The sequence below is a fragment of the Mesoplodon bidens genome (assembly GCF_964165515.1).
Source record: "Mesoplodon bidens genome assembly, chromosome: 15".
Taxonomy (NCBI): domain Eukaryota; kingdom Metazoa; phylum Chordata; class Mammalia; order Artiodactyla; family Ziphiidae; genus Mesoplodon; species Mesoplodon bidens.
This window is the reverse complement of record NC_138171.1, coordinates 70,357,718-70,380,780: the sequence shown is the minus strand read 5'-3', so window position 1 is coordinate 70,380,780 and position 23,063 is coordinate 70,357,718. Positions and strand designations below refer to the sequence as shown.

Here is a 23,063-nt window from a genome sequence, read left to right as displayed (position 1 = left end):
GCACTAGCCTCCCGTGAGGACTGTTTCATTTGCACAAGTTCTGTTGTGCCTCTGGGCTTTGTGGGGGTCATTTCTCTGCCTGGAGTCTCCTTGTTCCCCTAGCTCCACCAGGTTTCGTGAAAATGTCACCTCCCACGTGAAAGGTCCCTAACTCAGTCGTGGGAGGAATAGTTTCTTCATTCCTCAGAACTTCGGGGACAAAGGCATCTCCCGTAAGGGATCTTGCACGACATGCTGTGCTTCAGGCTTTGTCACCCTCGTTGGAGTGAGGGCGCCCGAGTTCGGTGACTGTGTCAGATCCAGCTCTGTACTCCCAATGACTGGCCCCCCAGAGCCTGGCACACAGGAAGCGTCAGGAAAGGCTTGCTCAAGCTATATCCGAACTTCAGTTGGTAGAGCTGGGATGGTGGTTACCCCAGATCTAGAGTTGTATCCTTAACTCTGTGGGTTCCAGGGATTGATTTCATCACATTAACCAACCTCACAAAGTTTGATTTATAAGTTGGAAGACTAGTGTGAGAAAAATGGATTGTTAAATATATATTGATCTCTGACCCCGGTTCCTGACACAGAGCTCCTAAAACCCTTGGAATTTCATGGGTAAATGAATCTTTTTTTTTTTTAATGAGATGACTCGGGCGGCGGGGAGGGGGTGGTTCTGAAGAGCTTCAGGAGTGGGGCTGGTCACTCGAAAAACCAAGCCATGATTAGAAACTTGGGACTTTCAGCCCCCTGCTCCCCTTGTCTGGAGAGCAGAGAGGGGCTGGAGGTGGAGTTAATAATCCTACCTCATCATGCCTACCTGATGAAGCCACCATAAAAGCACCAAGGATTCGCAGAGCTTCCGGGTTGCTCAACAAACACATGGCAGTGCCAGGAGGGGGGCGCACCGGCGGGGATAAGGGAGCTCCGTGCCCTTTCCCCAGACCCCACTCTATGCATCTTTCCATCTGGATGTGCCCTAGCCTTCATCATATTCTTTCATCATAAACCGGTAAATGTAAGGAAGGGTTTCAGTAGGTCCTATGAGCCATTCTCGCAAATTATCTAACCCAAGGAGGGGCTGTGAGGACCCCACCTCACAGACCAGTCATACGAAGGTTTTGGGAATCTGGGACTTACTACCTGTGATTGGCGTCTGAAGTGGGAGTTAGCCTTATGGGACTGAGCTGTGAACCTGTGGGGACCACACTAACTCCAATTACTGTCAGAACGGAACTGAATCACAGGACAAGCAGCTGGTGTCAGAGCATGGGTTGAGATGGGGAAAAATCCCCACGTATGGTGTCAGAGGTCTTGTGAGCGTGGTAGTCGTCTGAGAGTAAAGGAAAACACAGTTTATTAACTTAGGCTGTGACTCTGCTCTTACCTGGGAAACAAGACAAGCCATGGGCCCACTGCACAGCCTCCCCAAGAGCTCAACCCCACCGGAGACCCCAAAATAGATGAGGGAGTCATAGGTGAGCAGAGCTCCCAGCTCCAGCCGGCCAGCCTTGCCCTCCTATCACTTATACTATCATTTTCTTTGTATATATTTTTAATATAAATTTATTTATTTTTGGCTGTGTTGGGTCTTCATTGCTGCACGTGGGCTTTCTCTAGTTGTGGTGCGCGGGCTTCTCATTGCGGTGGCTTCTCTCGTTGCAGAGCACAGGCTCTAGGCGCACGGGCTTCAGTAGTTATGGCTCGCAGGCTCTAGAGCACAGGCTCAGTAGCTGTAGCGCACTGGCTTATTTGCTCCGCGGCACGTGGGATCTTCCAGGACCAGGGCTCGAACCCATGTCCCCTGCCTTGGCAGGCGGATTCTTAACCACTGTGCCACCAGGGAAGCCCCTCTTTGTGTATTTTTTAGAAGTCAATTATCTCCTTTCCCCTAAAATGTATTTGAAAAGGTAAATTTATACCACTTCTTTACATTTTAAACCAGGGTCACCGGAGATAAACAGAAAGTAACTGAAAAGAAAAATAAATGCATTAAAGTTTAGCTGGAAAGTTCTGCCTGCTAACAGTGCTGGGGCCCAGGCCTGCCCTACCTACCACAATTCAGTGTAAGACACATTAGTGCTGAAGGCCAGCACCAACTGAGGCTTCCTCCTGGACCACCATCAGTGGTCACAGCATGTGGTCTCTAGGAGAAGCTGTTCAGAGGCAGAACTCTGTATACTCCATCAGCGTCACTGGCTATATCTAGTGAGCGTCCTGACTGAAGGGCTTCTTTTGTTTTCTTGGTGGGTATAAATCATTTAAACCTGGTAAGATTTAGAATTAAAATTAGAAATGTTTACAAGAACTTTTACAAGGTTTATATACATAGAAAATGCTTGGAAGAGTATCACCCAAATGTCACTAATGTTGACTGCTGGACTTGTGTGTGTGTGGGGGAATAATTTTAGATTTACAGAGAAGTTGCAAAGATAATGCAGAGTTCTTATGTACCTTTCACCCAGTTTCAGTTTCCCCTAATGGTACATTCCTCTTATCTCACATTTCTGTGGTGCATTTGTCAGAACTTAGAAACCAACACGGGACATTACTATCAACTAAATTCTAGACTTTATTTGGATTTCACCAAATTTTCCATTAATGTCCTTTTTTCTGGTTCAAGGATCCAACCCAGGGTCCCACCATTTCACTGAGTTGTCATGTCCCCTTTGTCTCCTCTGGTCTGTGACTGTTCTGTCTTTATTTTAATGACCTTGACGAGTGTTCTTCTCTGTTGTTAGTGCTTTGAGTGTCTTATCTAAGAAACCACTGCCTAATTCGAGGTCACAAGGGTTTTTACCCGTGTTTCCTTCTCAGAGTTTGATTGTTCAGCTCTTACACTGAGGTCCTTGACCCATTTTGGGTTACTGCTTGTACACAGTGTGAGGTAGGGATCCAACTGTTCTTTTGCGTGAGGCTGTCCAGTCATCCCAGCATCATCTGTTGAAAATATCATTCTTTCCCCACTGAATGGTCTTGGCACCATTACTGAGAATTAACTGACCATAAATGTCAGAGTTTATTTCTGGATCATCAATTCTAGATTACATATAAATCAATATTTCATGCAGTACCACACTGTCTTAATTACTGCAGCATTTTAGTAAGTTTCAAAACTGCGAAGTGCGAGTCCTCCAACTTTTTCAAGACTGTTTTGGCTATTCTGGGTCCCCTGAATTTCCATATGAATTTTAGAATTAGCTTGTCAATTTCTACAAAGAAACCACCTGGATTTTGATGGGCATTGTATTCATCACTGTGCTTTTTGATAACACGTAAAAGCAAATATGCCAGTTCATAGTTATGTCATGAAATTTCACTGGAATAACAATATGGTCCCAACTTTTCATATTAAACAATTAGAAAACTTAAAGGGACACGTTTATTTTGAACATCACATCTGAACACAGGGGTTTAGTTTGTTTAAAGACTTTATTTCTAACAGATGTTACAGCTTATAAGTCATAAAAATCATCAAAATCATCGGTGGACGTGTTATGGTTTCTAGGACGTAAGGCAGCTTCGATCTCTGAGTTACTGTCGTCAGACTCGCCCCAGAAGGCTGGAAGAGAAAACCAGACAGCTGCTCAGCACCTCTGCAGTCTGATTAGCTCGGCTTACTCAGCTGTGGCCCGCAAAGGGCCTCCTGGGGGCCCTGCGTGGTGCACCTGAGCGGACGCGCCCAGGGCGCAGGCCAGTGTTGCACCTACGACTCGCTTCTGCGTGCTCCACGTGCTGCGATGGGAACTCATGGCAGAACACTTGCTCCTCCCTTCCGCCCGACTCTGCACTGTAGGATGGGAATCTGTACGCAGGGTGAACATGGGGGCAGGGCGGCTGGGTGCTGCTCTACCAGGCCCAGTAACAGCCTGCCTGACTGCTCCTCGCCGTGAGCTCCCTCTGTTCCTCAGCACGGGGACACGGTGGAGGAACAGCAGTGAGGTCTGCGCTGAGACGAGGGCGTGGGAACACACAGTTCACTTGGGAGGTGACCCTGGGCGGGATGCGGGGTGGAGAGGGTGTTAACCAGGAGAAGGGCTGGCAGTGGACGGCTGGGGTCAGTCCTGCAGGGGCCTCGGAGAGACTGCGGAACACTCCTCAGATGGCCCCAAAAGCCAATAAGGAAGTGGGGTTATTTGTCCACCAACTCCCACCCTTCAGTGGCTGGGGGTTGTTCTCAACCAGGCGTCGACTCCCTGGAGCTCCTGGCTCCTGTGGCCAGAGAAAACCCCCCGGGTGGAGCCGCAAGCTGCCCGACAGGGAGGCCTGGAGCACCAGGGTGTGGTGGGCCCACCGCCTGCGACACTGACCACGCCTGTGACCCCCGTATCTACAAGGCACGGCCTGCCACCGCCGCAATGACTCCTGAGATGTGACCCCATCTAATCCTCGCACCAACCTGGCGAGGTGAGTACAAACACCTGTTTTACCAAGGCTGAGAGGGTAAGTACTTGGCCCGATCACGGCGGCAGAGGGTGCTCAAGCCCCAAGTCCCACCGGACCGGCTGGGAACAGGGTTTCAGAGGCAGGAGTAGGGGCGGCCCAAGCTCGGCAGGGGATACGCCACTGCCAGTGTGGAAGGAGGGTGTTGAGGGATACATAGGAGCTCCCTGGGCAGAGGAAAAGGGACAGGAATGTCACAGAGAAGGAAGGGCGTGAGCGAAGGCACAGCGGTACGAGGTGGAGCACAGGGAAGGCCGGCTGCGGCTGGACCCACCGAGGAGAGGACGAGACCTCAGAGGAACAGGGCTGGGAGCAGGGGCCGGGCCAGACCACAGGGGGACGTTCCAGACTCTACCCTGCAGGTGGCGGGGGCGCTGGCCCTGCTTCCCCAGCAGGCAGACGTCTGGATGGGGATTCAGAAGCCAGGGCTGGGGGAGGGGCGGGGGAGGGCTACCGCAGGAGCCCTCAGGTCAGAGCAGTGGGTACCTGCGGGCAGTGGCAGCGAGGACGGGGACAGAGGTGAGGACGTTTCATGTGGAAGACATGGGGGGGGGCGGGGGGGCGGCCAGGATCCCCTGCAAAGTCATACCTGCAGATTAAAGCGCTGGGCACCGTGGACCCCGGCAGCCGTGTTCTCAGGAGAAGCCCCCAGTCCACCCCCAGGAGAGCTGCAGGGCCCGTGAGCACAGGCAGGCGCCTCCGCCTGCCCCCAAGGGTACCTGACACCACAGGTCACAAACCACCCTTTTAGCTAAAACACAAAATGAGAGTCTGGTCTCTGGTTATTTCTCTTACCTTTAGACTTTAAATTGGCAGCTAGTTTCTTTTTGTTTTCATGCCTGGAAAATAAAGAAAGAACCTAAGTCCTGAAAAAATAAAGACAATCAGACTAATAGTTTTACAAGGAGCGCGTTAGGGAAGAAGCACACATTACTCACTGGGAGGCCAGAAGGTTTACATTTACTCCCGGAGTTTTTTTTTTTTTTTTTTTTAACATCTTTATTGGAGTATAACTGCTTTACAATGGTGTGTTAGTTTCTGTTTTATAACAAAGTGAATCAGTTATACATATACATCTGTTCCCATATCTCTTCCCTCTTGCGTCTCCCTCCCTCCCACCCTCCCTATCCTACCCGTCTAGGTGGTCACAAAGCACCGAGCTGATCTCCCTGTGGCATGCGGTTTTAAAAGCAAAAAGCCCTGTGGATGCTCTGGTGGGAGGGTCCCGGGTGCATGGGCCGCACGCTGGGCGCTCACTGGGGAGGCCACCAGGGCAGGAGGCAGGCCCTGGGACGCACCGAGCAGGCAAAGCTCAGCGCTGCCAGCTAAGCTGAAAGCAGAGGGTCTGAGGAACAGGGAGAAGTCAGCCAGGAGGTTAAAACACTTACCTTGTCAAGCCATCGATACGATTCTCAACTGCTTAACAAGGAGTTCAAAATAAACTGTTTGCTTAATTAAGGGTATTAACTCCTGGTAGAGAAAAACGCAAGAATCCTGTCACCTGTGTTGAGGTTTCTGCGTGTCACACACACGAAAGTGCAAGTGTCCAGGGACGCATCTAACACCGGGTGACTCGCTTACTAAACACTCACTGGACCGAGAACCTGGCTCTGCGGGAGACTGTGTCCATCTGCGTCACGTCTCCAGAGCTTTCGCAATGGTCATGCGCGTGGAAGTTCCCTCTCGGAGCACCATTTCAGTTTCTTATTACACTTAAATTCTTTAAAGTTCATCCTAAATGGTCAATGAGATGTTAAAAAAGAAACAGTCACTTGTGTATGGCTTGACATTTTGATGTTTTTCTCATGCTCCTGTTGAAGTTTTCCCTCTCGTTTACATTTGCAGATTACTCCGTGAACGCAGATTCCAGCCTGTAGGTGGGAAGCGTGCTGAGAAAAGACAAGGACACGTCGTGCAGCAGCACTGCTGCTCTCTCGGCAGGACCCTGGCCCTCCTGGCGCAAGACACCCTGGGAACACATCTCTGTCACTTTGGGTCAAGTCTGGCTAACCTATGGTTTGAAAATCTGCCTTTTGCCATAGCATAATTTTCTTGGCAGTCTGTGCTCTGTCAGTGCTCCCTTTAAACTTGGTGCCTGTTTCTTTGTTTTGATTGAAATATAGTTGATGTACAATATTATATAAGTTACAGGTATACAACATGGTGATTCACAATTTTTAAAGGCTATACTCCGTTTATAGTTACTGTAAAATACTGGCTGTACTCCCTGTGTTGCACAATGTATCCGTACCTCTTAATCCCTTCCCCCTGTCTCGCCCACACCCCAGCCCCCTGCACTGGTAACCGCTAGTTTGTTCTCTGTTTTGTTTTTTTTTTTTAATTTTTATTGGAGTATAGTTGACTTATAACGTTGTGTTAGTTTCTGCTGTACAGCAAGGTGAATCACTTATACATACACATATACCCATTCTTTTTTAGATTCTTTTCCCATATAGTCATTACATTACGGAGTATTGAGTAGGGTTCCCTGTGCTATACAGTAGGTCTTTATTAGTGTTCTCTGTATCTGTGAGTCTGTTTCTTTTTCTATTACATTCACTAGTTTGTTGTATTTTTTAGGTTCCACATATAAGTGATATCATACAGCATTTGTCCTTCTCCGACTTATTTCACTTAGTGTAGTACTCTCTAAGCCCACCCATGTTGTTGCAAATGACAAAATTTCATTCTTTTTTATGGCTGAGGAGTATTCTATTGTGTATTTATGTACCACATCTTCTTTATCCATTCATCTGTTAATGGGCACTTAGGTTGCTCCCATACCTTAGCTGTTGTAAATAGTGCTGCTATGAACATTGGGGTGCACGTGTCTTTTCAAATGGTGTTTTCATTTCTTTCAGATACATACCCAGGAGTGGAACTGCTGGGTCATATGGTAGTTCTATTTTTAGTTTTTTGAGAGACCTCCATACTGTTTTCTACAGTGGCTGGCACCAATTTACATTCCCACCAACAGTGTACGGAAGGTTCCCTTTTCTCCTCGCCAATATTTGTTATTCATGGTCTTTTTAATGATGGCCATTCTAACTGGTGTGAGGTGATACCTCATTGTGGTTTTGATTTGCATTTCTCTAATAATTAGCAATGTGGAGCATCTTTCCATGAGCTTGTTGGCCATCTCTATGTTTTCTTCAATAAATTTGAAAAATGTCTATTCAGGTCTTCTGCCCATTTTTTAATCAGGTTGCTTTGTTGATATTGAGTTGTATGAGCTGTTTATATATTTTGGATATTAACCGCTTATCAGTCATATCATTAGCAAATATTTTCTCCCAGTCTGTAGGCTGTCTTTTCATGTTGTCAATGGTTTCCTCTGCTGTACAAAAGCTTTAAGTTTAATTAGGTTCCATTTATTTTTGCTTTTATTTCCTTTGCTTTAGGAGACAGATCCAAAAAAATATTGCTACGATTTATGTCAAAGCGTGTTCTGCCTGTTTTCCGCTGCAGTTTTATAGTATCCGGTCTTAACATTGAGGTCTTTGATCCATTTTGAGTTTATTTTTGTATATGTTAGAGAATGTTCTAATTTCATTGTTTTACATGTGGTTGTCCAGCTTTTCCAGCACCACCTGTTGAAAAGACTGGTCTTTTCTCCATTGTATATTCTTGCCTCCTTTGCTATAGATTAACTGACCATAAATGCGTGGGTTTATTTCTGGGCTCTCTATTTGGTTCCATTGATCTATGTGTCTGTTTTTACGCCAGTAATGCACTGTTTTGATGATTGTAGCTTCATAGTTAGGGGAGTGTGATTCCTCCAGCTCTATTCTTCTTCCTCAAGATTGTTTTGGTTATTCGGGATCTTCTGTGTTCCCATATGAATTTCAAAATTATTTGTTCTATTTCTGTGAAAAATGCCCTTGAACCTGTAGATTGCCTTGGGTAGTATGGTCATTTTAACAATATTAATTCTTCCAATTCATGAACACAGTATATCTTTCCATATGCTTGTATTGTCTTCAATTTCTTCAATTTCTTTCATCAGTATCTTACAGTTTTCCGAGTACAGGTCTTTTATCTCCTTAGGTAGGTTTATTCCTAGGTGTTTTATAATTTTTTATGCAATGGTAAATGGGATTATTTTCTTAATTTCTTTCTGATAGTTCACTGTTATTGTATAGAAATGCAACAAATATCAGTATATTAATTTTGTATCCTTCAACTTTACTGAATTCATTGATGTGTTCTAGTAGTTTTCTGGTGGCATCTTTAGGGTTTTCTATGTATAGTACTATGTCATCTGCAAAGAGTGACAGATTTACTTCTTCCTTTCCAATTTGGATTCCTTTTATTTCTTCTTCTTGACTGATTGCTGTGGCTGGGATTTCCAATACTATGTTAAATAAAAGTGGCAAGAGTGGGCATCCTTCTCTTGTTCCTGATCTTAGAGGAAACGCTTTTAGCTTTCCTTGGTGAGTGCCTGTTTATCTGATGTGACCAACTAGTGGCCTATGCCATTTCTCCATGAAGAGTGGACGGCCCCACAGCCAGTGCTGACTGTCATGGAGGCCGCCAGTCAGGTGGCTGCTGACAGCGTAAACCTGAGTCCACCTTCTGTAAGAGTGCATGCACACCCACACACACACACACAAAACACAATTGTGGGTTGCGTCTACTCTCTATCCAGCTCCCACTTCATGAGGACACCAGGCTCAGTGCGGGGTGGGTAGGCAGACATAACAATGCTGTAAAGATGCAGAGAGACTAGTTTGCTAGGTGACGTTCAAATAGTAAGAGCCATGTGGGGTTGTGGGGAGACGGCAGGAGCACTGCAGGCAGGAGGCAGGCAGGAGGACTGAGAGAACAGGTGGATGATGGGGCGGGTGGTGGTGTGGCTGCAGGATCCCAGAGGAAGCAATGCACTCCCTGGACTCTACTGTGAGAGCTGGAAAGGATTTCCAGGCCAGGCCCAAGGCAAGGGCACAGAGGCAGGCGAGCACATGCCAGGTCCTTACAGCCTGGCCCCTGCTCTGAGCTCCACATGCATGTCCAGGGCTCACCCGCTGGCTCCAACTTGGCCTGCCTCCAAAGAGTCTCACGGCCAACACGCCCATCCACAGCCAAACTCAAGCTCCCCCACCAAACCTGGGCCCTTCTCCTGTCTCAGCTAATGGACCCCAAGCCTCGAGTCCCTCCCAACCCCTCGCCACTCCTCTGCCCTCCCACACCCAATCAGCCCCTAGGTCCTGCCAAGTTTACCTCCCAGCACTTCCAAGGGTCCTCACCCGTCCCCTATGCACTGCCACCGCCTGGTCGACCAAACCAGCATCTCTTGCCTGGACCTTCTAACAGCCCCCTAACTAGTGACACCACATCCACCTTGTCCCCTCCGACCCACTTTCCACTCGGCAGCAAGGGTGAGCTTTCGAAACACAAATCTGACCCCTCTGCCTCCTTGCTGAAAACTCTTCAGTGCCTTCCCATTGCTTTTGGCAAAAGAACTAAATCCTGAACAGCGTCTCCAAGGTTGACGCCCAGGCTTCGTTGGGCCTCCTGCTGTAGCCTCCCCCACAGCCCACCCTCGACCCCCGAGTCCTCACTGAATTTACTACTTCACAGCCATTTCTGTCACTAACTGACACGTGACTGCCCTTAGGCTGTCAGCTCTATGAGAGCTGCCACCGTACCAGTTTCAGTCCCCGGGGTACCCGATGCTCTGCACTTAGTAGGTGCTCAGTGATATGTGTGGAAGGAATACGTGAGCCTCACTAAGCATAGGGCCTTGCCTAAAGGCACGTGATCAACATTTGATGTTAGACTATTTAATTGGCATGTTCCTACTTCTATCTGAGTTCAGATCAAGTTGTTCAAGTGTCTTCCCAGAAACATGTTTCAGAACTAAACGCATGTGTTCACCCTTGAGGAAGGTGGAAAATGCGTCCAGGTGTTTCCGATGCCATCCTCACCCCTTAGGGGAAGTATTTTTCCCTCTGGGAAATCGTCTCTGCTAGTCGATGTGACACTGCAGTGGAAGGTTGATTTTTATTACACATGACTCATAGGGTCAATATTTCTTTCTCCAGGTCACACCTAACGTCTAAAGCTAAGTCAAGGGGCTTCCCTGGTGGCGCAGTGGTTGAGTATCTGCCTGCCAATGCAGGGCACACGGGTTCGAACCCTGGTCTGGGAAGATCCCACATGCCACGGAGCAACTGGGCCCGTGAGCCACAACTACTGAGCCTGTGCGTCTGGAGCCTGTGCTCCGCAACAAGAGAGGCCACAACAGTGAGAGGCCAGTGCACCGCGATGAAGAGTGGCCCCCGCTCGCCGCAACTAGAGAAAGCCCTCGCACAGAAACGAAGACCCAACACAGCCATAAATGAATGAATGAATGAATGAATGAATGAATGAATGAATGAATAAATAAATAAAATAAAATAAAAATAAAGCTAAGTCAAGGCCAAAGGGGATGGTGAGAGATCTCGGAGTAGACAGAGCCAACTCGTTTAGCTATCCTCGTAAACGAGAGAGAACCCAAACCAAATGCACATAGGAAAGCATAAGAATGCGAGAGTTCAGGTTATAAGCCACGGGGCATGGTCCCTGTGCACCATCAGATGTGCTTGGACTCTGACGGCCTGACCTTCCCTGACAGCGTGGACGTCACACCTCCATTGTGTAAGGCAGAGGCAGCGAAGGTGAGCTGTAGAGAGCCAGTGAGTTAGTGGTTCAGGTGTTGTGGTCTCTGTCATAACTACTCTACTCTGGCTCCTGTATGAAAACAGCCACGGACAATATGTGAACTAGCGGATGTGGCTTTGTTACAAGCAAACGTCGCTCAGAGACACTGCAACTTGAATTTCATATAACGTTCAGGTATCGTGCAGCATTATTCTTCTTTGGATTTTTCCCAACCATTAAAAAACATAAAACCTCTCTCAGCCTACAGGCTGCACAGAACCAGGAAGAGGCCCAGGGCCAGGGCTGCAGACACCTTCATGAAGCGCTGCCACCACCTGATGCCCGGCAGCAAGCCAGGGAGCCCGCCCTCCCCGGCCTGCTCGTGGGCGACTCCTGGAATCCAAGAGAGCACAGTTTTAATTTTTTCCCTAGAACTTTACAATTAGTCTGGAGGTCCTATTTCCAAACAAACCACTTTCAGGTAAGACACCACAGATAACTGATTAGATTAAGGCGTGAGCATGCTCTGCTGGTCTCATTCACGGGACACCGTCTCTGCGCAGTGTCCTGGGAGGTGTGGCACCTCCCCCTCTGCACAGTGACCACCATGTGCCCACCAGTGAGATGCTCCCTGTCAACATTTTGCCACACTGGCTCTGTCGCATGTCTTCTCTCTCTGTCTGTCCATCACACCATCTTAGTTTTCGATGCTGTTTATAAATTCCCTTGCTATTGATAAGGAATTAGGACAGACAGGTAAGGACAACTCTCATCAAAATCACTTTTGCTCTCATCCTTGCTACACATAAGAAGTTATCATCAGCTGGGGTCTTAACAGCAGGTTTTATTCTAAGCACAGCACCTAGTGAACACCTAGGATGTGATCCTGCTGACACGGGTACTAGAGAAAGAGTCAAAATTAAGAGTGTTGACTGTTCATTTAATTTTTTAAATTTTTATTTTGTTTTTAGTTTTGGCTGTGTCAGGTCCTAGTTGCAACGTGCAGGATTTTCCGTTGCAGTGCGCGAGCTCAGTAGTCCTGGTGCGTGGGCTTAGCTGCCCTGCGGCATGTGGGATCTTCGTTCCCTGACCAGGGATCGAACCCGCGTCCCCTGCATTGGAAGGCAGATTCTTTACTACTGGACCACCAGAGAAGTCCCTCAACTATTCATTTTATATGAACAAAAGGCTAATAATATCGCTAGAAATAGGCTACACGGTCAACATAAGTACAAAGTTAGGGGGCAAGGATGTCTGCCAGGATTCAGGTTTGCTTTGTGGGGCCAGCAAGTAGAGACAAAAGTGAGGCATGGAAAACCTATGGTTCCTAGGAGACTCATCATAAAGTCACACCAGGGCTCAGGAGGCAGCGTGCTGTGTGAGGGGTGACGGAGGCTGTCGGGTGAGCACAGGGACCCAGGGAGGTGGGCCACAGGAGCTCCTCAGAGCCGTGGGATGTTCTAAGGTTAGTAACACAGACTCTCAACCTCATGGTCAGTAACATATTTTTGAAAGAAAAACATATCTACAGCCCATTAACAAACATACCCAACTTATTGTGGCTTTGAGGCCACGTCCGTCAAGTTTGGCAATGAGCTTTTGAGGGTCCTACCAAGAACATGGCCTATGGTGTCGGGGGTGATGAGGAAGGGCCCCAGCGGGAAGAGCCCTTGCAGTTCTAGAGTCTTATCATAAGCCTGAAAAGATTAACTAACTTATGAGAAGATGTGGTCTCTACACTCTGAATTCTGTACGTTTAATGATTTTGACTAAGCTAAAATCAGTATTAAAATGTGTCACACAGAATCTTCAGCTAGAATTTTCCTCAAAAAAGACATGTTTCTGAAAAGCACAAGGCAAAAAAAAAAAAATCGGAAAGAAAATAAAAACTCCCCATCAGTGTACCAACATATCCCTGTAAATCCTCAATTTTAAGTGTTAGGGGCAGACGGGTCTGAGACAGCTTTAATTTGACAAAGTCTCAGTGCCCTCTGATGGTCAACCAGGGGCCCTGCAGCAGATGCCATTTTTCAGGGGTCAACTTCTTTACTCCTTCCCTTCGGCCAATCAAGCAAAGACTGTTCTTTCGTGCTGTGTCAAAAAAATAAAGTAGGCGGGCTTATGACAAGAAACGTGGAATGTTTAGGAAGCTGCTACTTTGGTAGAATTTATGGAGAATGTAGTTTGCTAAACCAGAGACAGAGACTGGGGCTTTTATACCAGAACATAAAGGACTTGCAGAAAAACCTCACTTTTATTTCTCTGGACTACTGCAGTGTTCCCTGTGATCACCTTATCATCCCAGGGGAAGCGGCACAGGATCAGGCAAGAAGAGACAGGACGGCCGCACTGGAGCAGCAGCTGCCTCCTGGTGCCCTCCGCTGGCCACTCCCATGGCTGCAGGGCTGGCACCAAATGCCACCAGCGGCCCTGCCAGGGGGCGGTAGCTGGGTGACTTCTGCTACCTTTTCCCCAGGCAATTATGTTGCAAGCACTCATCTTTTTCTTTCGGTAGAACGTTATCTCAATCCAAGCAGTAAACCGCAGTTACATGGCAGGCGGTTAAAATACGCTCTCTGTTGAATAAATGGATCCGGGAGAGTGAAAACGGCTTCCCGGGGAAGGTGGGGCGAGACAGTGTTTGCGGAGGAGAGGAAGCTCTGGCATGCACCTCTCAACAAAAGGGAACAAGTGGTCTTTACTCAGAGAACAGCTTCCTATTAGGACTCACTCCTTCGTACATTATGCCTTTCATCCCCACTCAACCACAAAATGATTTTGCTGAGGCAAATACAATGGTAGAAAAAGATTTACACTGAAAGAATCTTTAATAATAAACTGTTGCCGATCTGCCTACTTGCCCGTGGTTTATAATACAATAAACATCGGATTCTATTACGGCTCATGCACTGAAGCCGCTGCTCTGGACAACGGAGTATGAAAGCACGGGGATCCCACCACCATCACAATGAAATGAGCATGGATAAATGTGCTAAGAGTATCTCTTTGCATCGTTTATAGCTTGTGTGTATTAATCTGTAACGCTTATTAAGAAAGTCATTGCTATGCAAAGCAGCACCCAATCCCTTTCTCTGGCTTTTCAACAGAGTGCACTGTTTAGCCAATAGGACGGACCCTCTGGTCCTCATTCTGCATTCATCACAGGCAACATTTGCACAATGTATCTCTCAAAGGCGGCTGAAAGGAAGGCCTTAATACTCATGTAAACAACTGCAAACCAATTACTTAATGAATCAGGCCCACACATAATGAGGTGCAGACAAAGAGCTATAAATGCATTTTTGCGCCCAAGCCCCTGCTTTAAAGTAAAATCCCTCAGCTGTAGTTTGGGCTTAACTAGCGCATCATAATTATTGTCTCTAGGACATCAGAGGAAGCCTTTTTTTTTTTTTTTTAAGGTCCAGCAGGGCCTTTTTTTTTTTTTTCTTTTTTTGAGGTTGCTCATCAGCTCACTGACAAAATAGAGCAAAGAAGAATTTTTAAAAGTGCTACAGCAGCACTGCACTGTTACGTTTATTCTCAAGTACTGGGTTTCGAGACCACTTGTAAAAGCAATAAAGCACGAGGAGTGACTGCAGTAAGTGGGATCCTTAAATGTAAGCCTCTAAGAAATTTCAGCGAATCCAGGCACAAACAGCGAGCCCGGGGCTCTCAAAAGCCTAAGGCGGCGTATGAACACCAAACCCAGCACAAGAACCAACCGTGGCAAACAGCGCGCCAAACCCACACACCCCATGCCCAGAATTTTCATCTCTGGATTATTATCAACTGTCGAGAACCAAGGGTCCCTTGAAGGCCTCTTTTTTTTTTTTTTTTTTTTTCCAGGAAGGGGATGATGTGATTACTTATAATTTAGGAAATTAATTTCATGCAGAAGCAACAGTAACAACAAAAGGCTCCTGCCTAAAACTGAAAGGAAGGGCTTCCCTGGTGGCGCAGTGGTTGAGAGTCTGCCTGCCGATGCAGGGGACACGGGTTCGTGCCCCGGTCCGGGAAGATCCCACATGCTGCGGAGCGGCTGGGCCCGTGAGCCATGGCTGCTGGGCCTGCGCGTCCGGAGCCTGTGCTCCGCAACGGGAGAGGCCACAACGGTGAGAGGCCCGCGTAGCGCAAAAAAAAAAAAAAAAAAACAACTGAAAGGGAAACGAGTTTGATTTTGTAATGAAATATAGATGCAAGATGTGAAATGTCAAATGATCAGACTGAGAAAATATTCTACAGAATCCGACTGCTTTCTAAATGTGTTTAAACATTACTCCAAGAATATATATACACACACACACATATAAATATAAATAAAAGTTTAAGAAGAATTGGTTTTTTTAGTGCCTCTAAAATATAAAGAAAATAAACACTTCTAACAATCTTGAAAACCTAAAGGGACGTATTATTAAGCCAAATGGTGACATTAAACCCTAAAAGCTACCTGTAGAATTTATTATCTTTTAAAATTTATTTCAGGAGACCTAGAACTTAAATTTATAATATAATCATAAAAATATAATACTTTAACACTCTTCCTGTCCCATAATTCATTATCTCTCACTTCCTTCAAAAACAGAGATGAAAGATATTAAAGGTAATAATTTCTAAAAATTAAAAGAGTGATTCCCTAAAATTGAACACACCAGGTTTCTAAAAGTAAGAACTTAATATCAGAAAACCAATCTCATTTAAATATATCCCAGGTCCTAAAAATACTGTAGTGTTTTTCAAAATAGAAATGAAAATGAGATTTTTTTTCACTGTAAAAATACCACATTTCTGAACAAATAATTTTATCTTACGGGACATTACAAACGTAAAGTTCCTGTTTTAAAATTTCATCAGGACGAGCAGTTAATTCGAATGTAATGCAGTCATCTACAGGACATCTTTTGAGGGGAAATGTTATTACAAAAGGCAAACTTGTGTTGTTTTAAACGCTATTTAGCCCAAAGCGGAAAGGTAGGTATGTATCAGACAACTGCTTCTACTCCCATCCACAAATTCTTCCTAAGTGACTCAATGCCATTGAACAATTAGTATTTTATGTTGATGACAAATCTAGCACACGACTCACTTATCACCGCTCCAAAAACTTACAAGGAGTGCTACAGTTTAACAAATGTGAAAAGATAAATTTTCACATTTGAAAATAAGCAAGAAGGTATCAGAAAGGGAAAGAATAGTCCAGCCCAAATACTTGGTAAAAAAGAGGAATACAAAAACAAATATCCAGCAATTGCTTGTATATATGTCTGCGGTCTCAGAAAGAAGAAACAGGCCACTTTATTTCTTTTAAGGCCTGGCTCTTTCTCTCTGCCCTCTCCGACACCCTCCATTGTGTGGTTTCTAAGCAGCCCTACTGCGAGCAGCTGTAGACGCTAATTTGTGGTTCACTGAGGTGTCAATTGAGTCTTAAACCAAGGAAACAACAGCTGCAAAACAATACTTGGCTCTGGTGCAAATATTTTCAAAGGTAGACTAAAGTTTCCACTGTCATTTCAGATAAACAAAAACCCAAACCATAACCTTCCATCAAGTCACAGAGCAAAATCATCTGCAGCCAGAGTTTAATTCCCCGAGGAGTGACATTTCCCGTCTTGCCGCCGCTATTCAGAAAGGCTTGCGGGACTTTACCTTGACAAAGGACTGCCTTCGCTAGACGAAAAACTCGCTTCTGAAGAGATCTTGTGAGTTGTCTTTGTCTTGAATGTACCGCTGCCAATATTCAAACCTGTGACAAGCACAAGCGTGGAGAGTGAGCGTGGCCATCGCAGTGAAAGCAGAAGCGGCCTCACGATAACTTGTAAAACAAACATCAACAGAGGAAGAGCTGTTCACAGAAAGCGAGGGGTTTCTGAGGCAGGGAATGACACGGAAAGGAAGGGGGTGGCTTCCCGTGATAGTTACAGAGTACGTAAAAAGTAAAATCATTCAAAGGGCACCATTTTAAAGGCCATGATTCATGTGTGAGAACATGGGTCTCCACCGTGGCACTAAGCTCTGGATAATTCGAGTTGTTATAACACGGGGGCAGCGCTGGCTCACCGAGCTAACGGGAACTCGGAACCAGTCTCAGAAGCAACTGATACCTCTGGATGACATTACTGCCCACCCACCTTTAATCCCCTCTGCCAAATCCTCTCTTTCTCCCTCTCGTGGAGGAGAATGAACGTCCACTGAAAACCATCGAGGCTACTCGTTAACTAGCCTGAAAAGGGTGATGGGGAAGATGCACAGTCCACCCCCTTTCCCTGGAGCCTGGGGAACCAGACCACCCCACAGTGCTCCCAGCTTGCAGGGCGATCCCTGACCTCTGCCTCCTGGGCGTCCTCACCTTGGATGTTTCCGCTACAAGTCTGATTCTTAACTGGCAGTCAAACAAGATTGCGGATAGAGGGTGCATAAGCATCACCTCGAAAGGCACCTGCTGCATTCCTAACCTGTAATCTGTGTGCCTGCTCGTAACCTCTGAAGCAAAGTGGTTCTCTTAACAATGTGTCCATGTTCGGCCCCTAGAGGGTCTGCACCCGCTTAACAGGACCAGGTCTTTTCAGACATGAAAACAAAGTGGCTTCCTTAGAGACAGGTGTGGAGACAGAGATCTGGCGCCTGACACCAATGAGCCACGTGCCTCCTCATCCATGGTTACATCTGGGGTGGCTCTGCGTTCAGTGTGTGACGTTCCACACTGGGCATGTGGCTCTCCCACCCACCGCCTGCTTCTCTTGGGAGCTCAGAAAAGTCCCTAGGGTCAGGGTGAGGGCGAGAATGAAAATGTGATGCGTGACCAAATGCACAATAAACTCCAGAGCCAGCATCTACCTCCAATGCCATCCAGCACTACCAGGAGCAGCTCGAGGATCCCAATGTCTTACAAAGCACACGGTATGATTTTGAGTGTGGAGGAAGGCAACCGAATCGAGGGGTGCTTGGCTGTACAACCCGTGTTGTGTGGATCACGTCATATGAACAAACTCATATGCTAATCATTAGCATATTAATAGTACTATAATTTTTGATACACATCCAAGGGACTACAACTTATGTCAAATTTACTCATTGTTTGAGCCTGTCCTATTAGCCATCCAAAATATACTTACCAAAATCACATCTGTAGAGTCACCTTCCAAACCATGTATGCCTGCTAATGGGTTGTAATGCTCCAAAAGAGGCATTACTCTCTTGGGTAATTTGTAAAATGAGGGGGTTGGATAAATACTTTCTGAGATCCCTCTGGATTCTGGTTCTGTGATTCAAATGTGAAGATAGTGATGAAAAGCAAACAGTGGATAGGGCTTCCCTGGTGGCGCAGTGGTTGAGTATCTGCCTGCCAATGCAGGGCACACGGGTTCGAGCCCTGGTCTGGGAAGATCCCACATGCCGCGGAGCAACTAAGCCCGTGCACCACAACTACTGAGCCTGTGCTCTAGAGCCCGCGAGCCGCAACTACTGAAGCCCGTGTGCCTAGAGCCCGTGCTCCGCAACAAGAGAAGCCACCGTGATGAGAAGCCCATGCACTGCAACGAAGAATGGCCCCCACTTGCTGCAACTAGAGAAAGCCCGCGTGCAGCAATAAAGACCCAATGCAGCCAAAAATAAATATATAAAAAATAAATTAAAAACAAAAAAACAGTGAAGGGCTCACAAGAGCTGTACCTTTCTAGAGTGATGCAGACCTCCATCGGGGCAGAGGCCTGTTTATACCTCAACAAACTACAATGTCTCATGTTTGCCGAGTTCAAATCACCACCACCAACAACATGGCCAGCCCTCCCCAGGGGCTTTTCTCTACCAGGCACTGTGCTGGGCATTTAACCTGCACTGGCTCACTGAATCCTCACAACAACCAAAATAACTGAATTTTGCAGTAACTAATTCTAACACTAATATTATCTAGGAAATAGCTCTCCAAAGACAGACAGCTAAGTCTGATGTACCATAAATATCTCCCTCAAAAAAATGTCTGTCTGATGAAGACATCTTTGAGACAATTGAGAAATCTGAATATGGACTGGGAATTATGTGATATTAAGAAATCATTCTGATAGGTGAAATCATTCTGATAGGTGAAATTCATTCTGATAGGTGAAATTCATTCTGATAGGAGAAATTCATTTTGATAGGTGAAATCCCAGCATGGTGGTTTATATAAAAATTAGAGCGGGGACCTTCCCTGGTGGCGCACTGGTTAAGAATCCTCCTGCCAACGCAGGGGACACGGGTTCAAGCCCTGGTCCGGGAAGATCCCACATGCCGCAGAGCAACTAAGTGTGTGCGCCACAACTACTGAGCCTGCGAGCCAAAACTACTGAAGCCCACGCTCCTAGAGCCCGTGTTCCACAACAAAGAGAAGCCACTGCGATGAGAAGCCCGCACACTGCAATGAAGAGTAGCCCCCGCTCGCCGCAACTAGAGAAAGTCCGCGTGCAGCAACAAAGACCCAACACAGCCAAAAATAAATTAATTAATCAATAATAATAAAAAAAAAATTAGAGGGAGTTCCCTGACAGTCCAGTGGTTAGGACCCGGTGCTTTCACTGCCGTGGACCTGGGTTTGATCCCTGTTCGGGGAACTAAGATCCTGCAAGCTATGCAGCACAGCACCCCCGCCCCCGCCCCCAAAAAGCAAGTCGTTAAAGTATACTTCCTTCTGTTATTAATCCGTTTACTTTCACAAAGGGAGTTGAGGTGACTTATACCAAAAAAAAAAAAAAAAAAAAGAAAAAAGTGTAATAAAGTAAAAACCACTGAAAAATAATAAAAATACAATAATAACGTATAAGAAAACTAAGAAGATTACAATTAAAACAAAAATCCTAAATTGAAGGAACTACATTTAAGCTTAAAATTGAGCTCTTACTGGAATTTACAGTCTTTTCATTTGAAGAACCCTAAATCTCCCATCATTCAGGCAAGGGAGCTAGCCCAGATGACACTCCCCACTGCTGATTAACAAACTGGGAAGAGGTGGGAAGGGAAAGAATTTGGGGTGTCTGTGGTGCTTAGCGACAAGGTACCATTGTGACACATCAGGCAGAACCCAAGGGCCTTTAAGGCCATCGCCAGCACACATCCTGGAGGGAAGCTTCTTCCAAACTCCTGTTCATTAAGGACTTGAAAAGTACTGGCTCCTTCTGAGATGGTGACAACTTGTTACAAAGCAAACTCCAGAAACCTCTGACAGCAGCGCATCATAACACTTCCCTGCACACAGCCCTGGCCGTAGCCCTGCGTCTCCCAGATTATGGCTTGTCCGCCCTGCTTACCTGAGAGCTGTGATGCAGAGGCCTCGGCCTTCTGGAATCCGTCTTCAGCTTGGTGTGCACTGTCCTGAAGGGTAGACTGTTTCAGCATCTGGTAGGCTTTCGTTTCTGTATATGAGAAAAAGTCCCAGGTAACAAGATACCCACAGGAAAAAGAATGAAGTTGGGCCCTTACCTTACATCATACACAAAAATAACTCAGAAAGGATTAAAGACTTAAATATAAGACCTAAAACTATTAAGTTTCTAGCAGAAAACGCAGGAGAAAAGCTTTAGGATATCAGATTTGGCAGTGATTTCTTGGATACAACACCAAAAGCACACTCAACAAAATAAAGACAAACAGGACTACAGCAAACTTAAAAATTTTTACATGTCAAAGGAAACAATCAACAGAGCCCTTAGCCCTGCTCTAAGTTAAAGTGGGGAAGACTGTTGGGAAGAATACTAAATAAGGGTCCCGTGAAGGACCTGAGTGACACAAGCTTCCCCATTGCCTCAGGTCTCAAGGACTCCTGGGCAAAGCGGAGGATGCAGAGTTAGAGTTTTAGCAGAGACACAGCAAAACAGCACCCATGGCCACACTCTCAACATGGCCACTAACTAAAGGATTCCCGTGTCAGCTCCAGGGGCTGGCCATCAGCTGCATTCCTGTGCTTGCTGGTTCAGTTTAAGAACTGAACTACAAGGCCCGTTATTACTGGTTAAAGCTACCATCATGCTGAAGGAGAAAAACATAACTTACCCTGCCCTACTGAGAATCAGTCAAGATAAAAAATAAGTATTTAAAATGAGCATCATATTTTTGAGTAGTAAATGCTATGTAATTAAAATATGCACAGATCAGGGACTCTTAACTCTGAAAATAATAAATCCTAAGGCAACATTTTTTAACATTGTTGGATTGTGAAATCAGTGTCCATTGGAACTAGCATCGATAGTTTGAAAACTTTAATAAAGAAAACACCAGATGCAGTAAATGCACGAGGGGAAAGTACTGTTTTGTGTAACATCTGTGTGTGTGGGGGGAAGTGGCCTGGGATAGAAAGTGTTTCTTGCTGTAGGTTAGACCCACTGTCCCAGGGTGGCTCCGACAGGAGTGCATCATAACACTCACCGATTAATCCTAACAACCTGTCACCTCAGATTCATTGTCAGGTAATCTGTTGAGGGGGTAAGGTATTAATAAAATCAAAGGTGGAGTGTCTGAATTCTAAATAGGTAAAGAATCACTGTAAAACATGAAAATGCTGTTTTGTTTTCATTTTAGAAAGATCAGCCGAAAAGATTTTCAGCTTTTAGGATACAAGTCCAGATTTTAATGACCATGTGCTATTTCTGCATTCAGTGAAACTTATTTGGTCAAGGAAAAGACGGCAAAAGATAGAAAGAAATTTTTTAAAGAGAAATGAAGGAAGGAAGCGGGGAAAGAGGGGAGAGAAAGAGAAAGGAGAGCAGCTTCTTGATGAACAAAGGCTCCTGGTGGCTGGAAGCTGGAGCTGGGCTCTGCTGTCTACCGTCTGAAGGGAAATCATTTGACTCCAGTAAGCCAGCTCTTAGGCTTCTCAGAAACCAGGAAAACATGTGCTATTTATTTTCAGGAGAGGATTTTTGTGCAAAATATCAGGTTTTGTGCAAAATATCAGGTGATTTCAGATTGGGGGTGGGGGATTAAGTATTCTGTCCAAATACAAGATGGAATGTATCTCATCTCCGGTGTGAGCCTGGAAGGGAGGACCGGGCAGCTAGTCACCCCAGCCCAGGGGCCATCCTAGTGCTCAGAAATCAGCTCCACATGTCTCCCATACTGGGGCCTGCCCGTCCTTCTCGAAGGACTCGGACTCTCTCACTGGGCTGCCCGTCCAGGCTGCCTCAGTCTGCTTTCAACGGTACAACAGTTTGGAGGGAGAAAGCTCATCTCTCCCGCCCACGCAGCCAGACCCCACCCGCTTCCCACGCCCAGCTCCTCACGGGCGCTTGATCCTTAAACCTCCTGTGCTCCTTCTCCAAGCACAGTCACTGGCGGCCGTCCGGACAGTTTTTACGTGGGATGTGGCGGCCCTGACCCGAGTAATCAAGGGTTGGCACGATCCAGCTGAGGGCCGCCGGGCACATGGCCTTCCCCCACCTCCAGTGCATGCTTCCTCTAATGGTTTCAGCGCAGAGTGAGGTTTACAAGGTGAACGGATTACGTGCACTCCCTTGGAGGAATAAACACTAACTGAGGCAGGACCAGCGACCCCAAAGCAGCCGGAGGGGTTGGAGCAGACGCTCAGGACTGGAGTCGTTCTCCCACGGCACCTGATACCCTTATGCACTGTTACTTTAGCAGAAGAGCTGCACAAAACAGCAGACGAAGAACTGAGAGATGACCCAGAAAGGAAAAACAAAATCAAGGTTTGGTTAAAAAAAGGATCAGGAGAGGTTACAGGCTACACAGCCTGTGTAGAAACAAGGGAAGAGGGGTTCAAGTACACAGATTCTGCAGCAGAGAGGAAAGGGCAGGACTGCCAGTGCAGACACTCTCTGGGGCCCGGCAGGACCACACATGTGACTCTGGCCAGATGGGAGCGGTGGGAGGGGCGGGCTCCGCAGGCCGGTGGGAGAGCTCACGCCCTGTCCGGAGGGGACAGCTGTTCTGTGGCCACGGCCGACTGCTGCCAGCCGGGAAAGTGGGCCTAGTCTTGCCAGACTTCTGGCTTAAAAAAAAATTAAAACACTGCA

General features: G+C 46.5%; 1 protein-coding gene across 3 annotated transcripts in view; it reads right to left on the bottom strand.

The window, feature by feature from the left end:
- Positions 1-3,404: 3,404 nt before the first annotated feature.
- Positions 3,405-23,063, bottom strand: part of KIZ (kizuna centrosomal protein) — a 112,942-nt gene continuing 93,283 nt past the window's right edge. For all 3 annotated transcript variants that reach the window (XM_081255958.1, XM_081255959.1, XM_081255960.1), the window contains 4 exons: positions 20,343-20,447; positions 16,711-16,807; positions 5,221-5,264; positions 3,405-3,544 (listed from right to left, as the gene is read on the bottom strand). In XM_081255958.1, the coding sequence (XP_081112084.1) occupies positions 3,438-3,544; positions 5,221-5,264; positions 16,711-16,807; positions 20,343-20,447 (353 nt within the window). In that variant the 3' untranslated portion in view covers positions 3,405-3,437. The remainder of the gene's footprint in view (positions 3,545-5,220; positions 5,265-16,710; positions 16,808-20,342; positions 20,448-23,063) is intronic.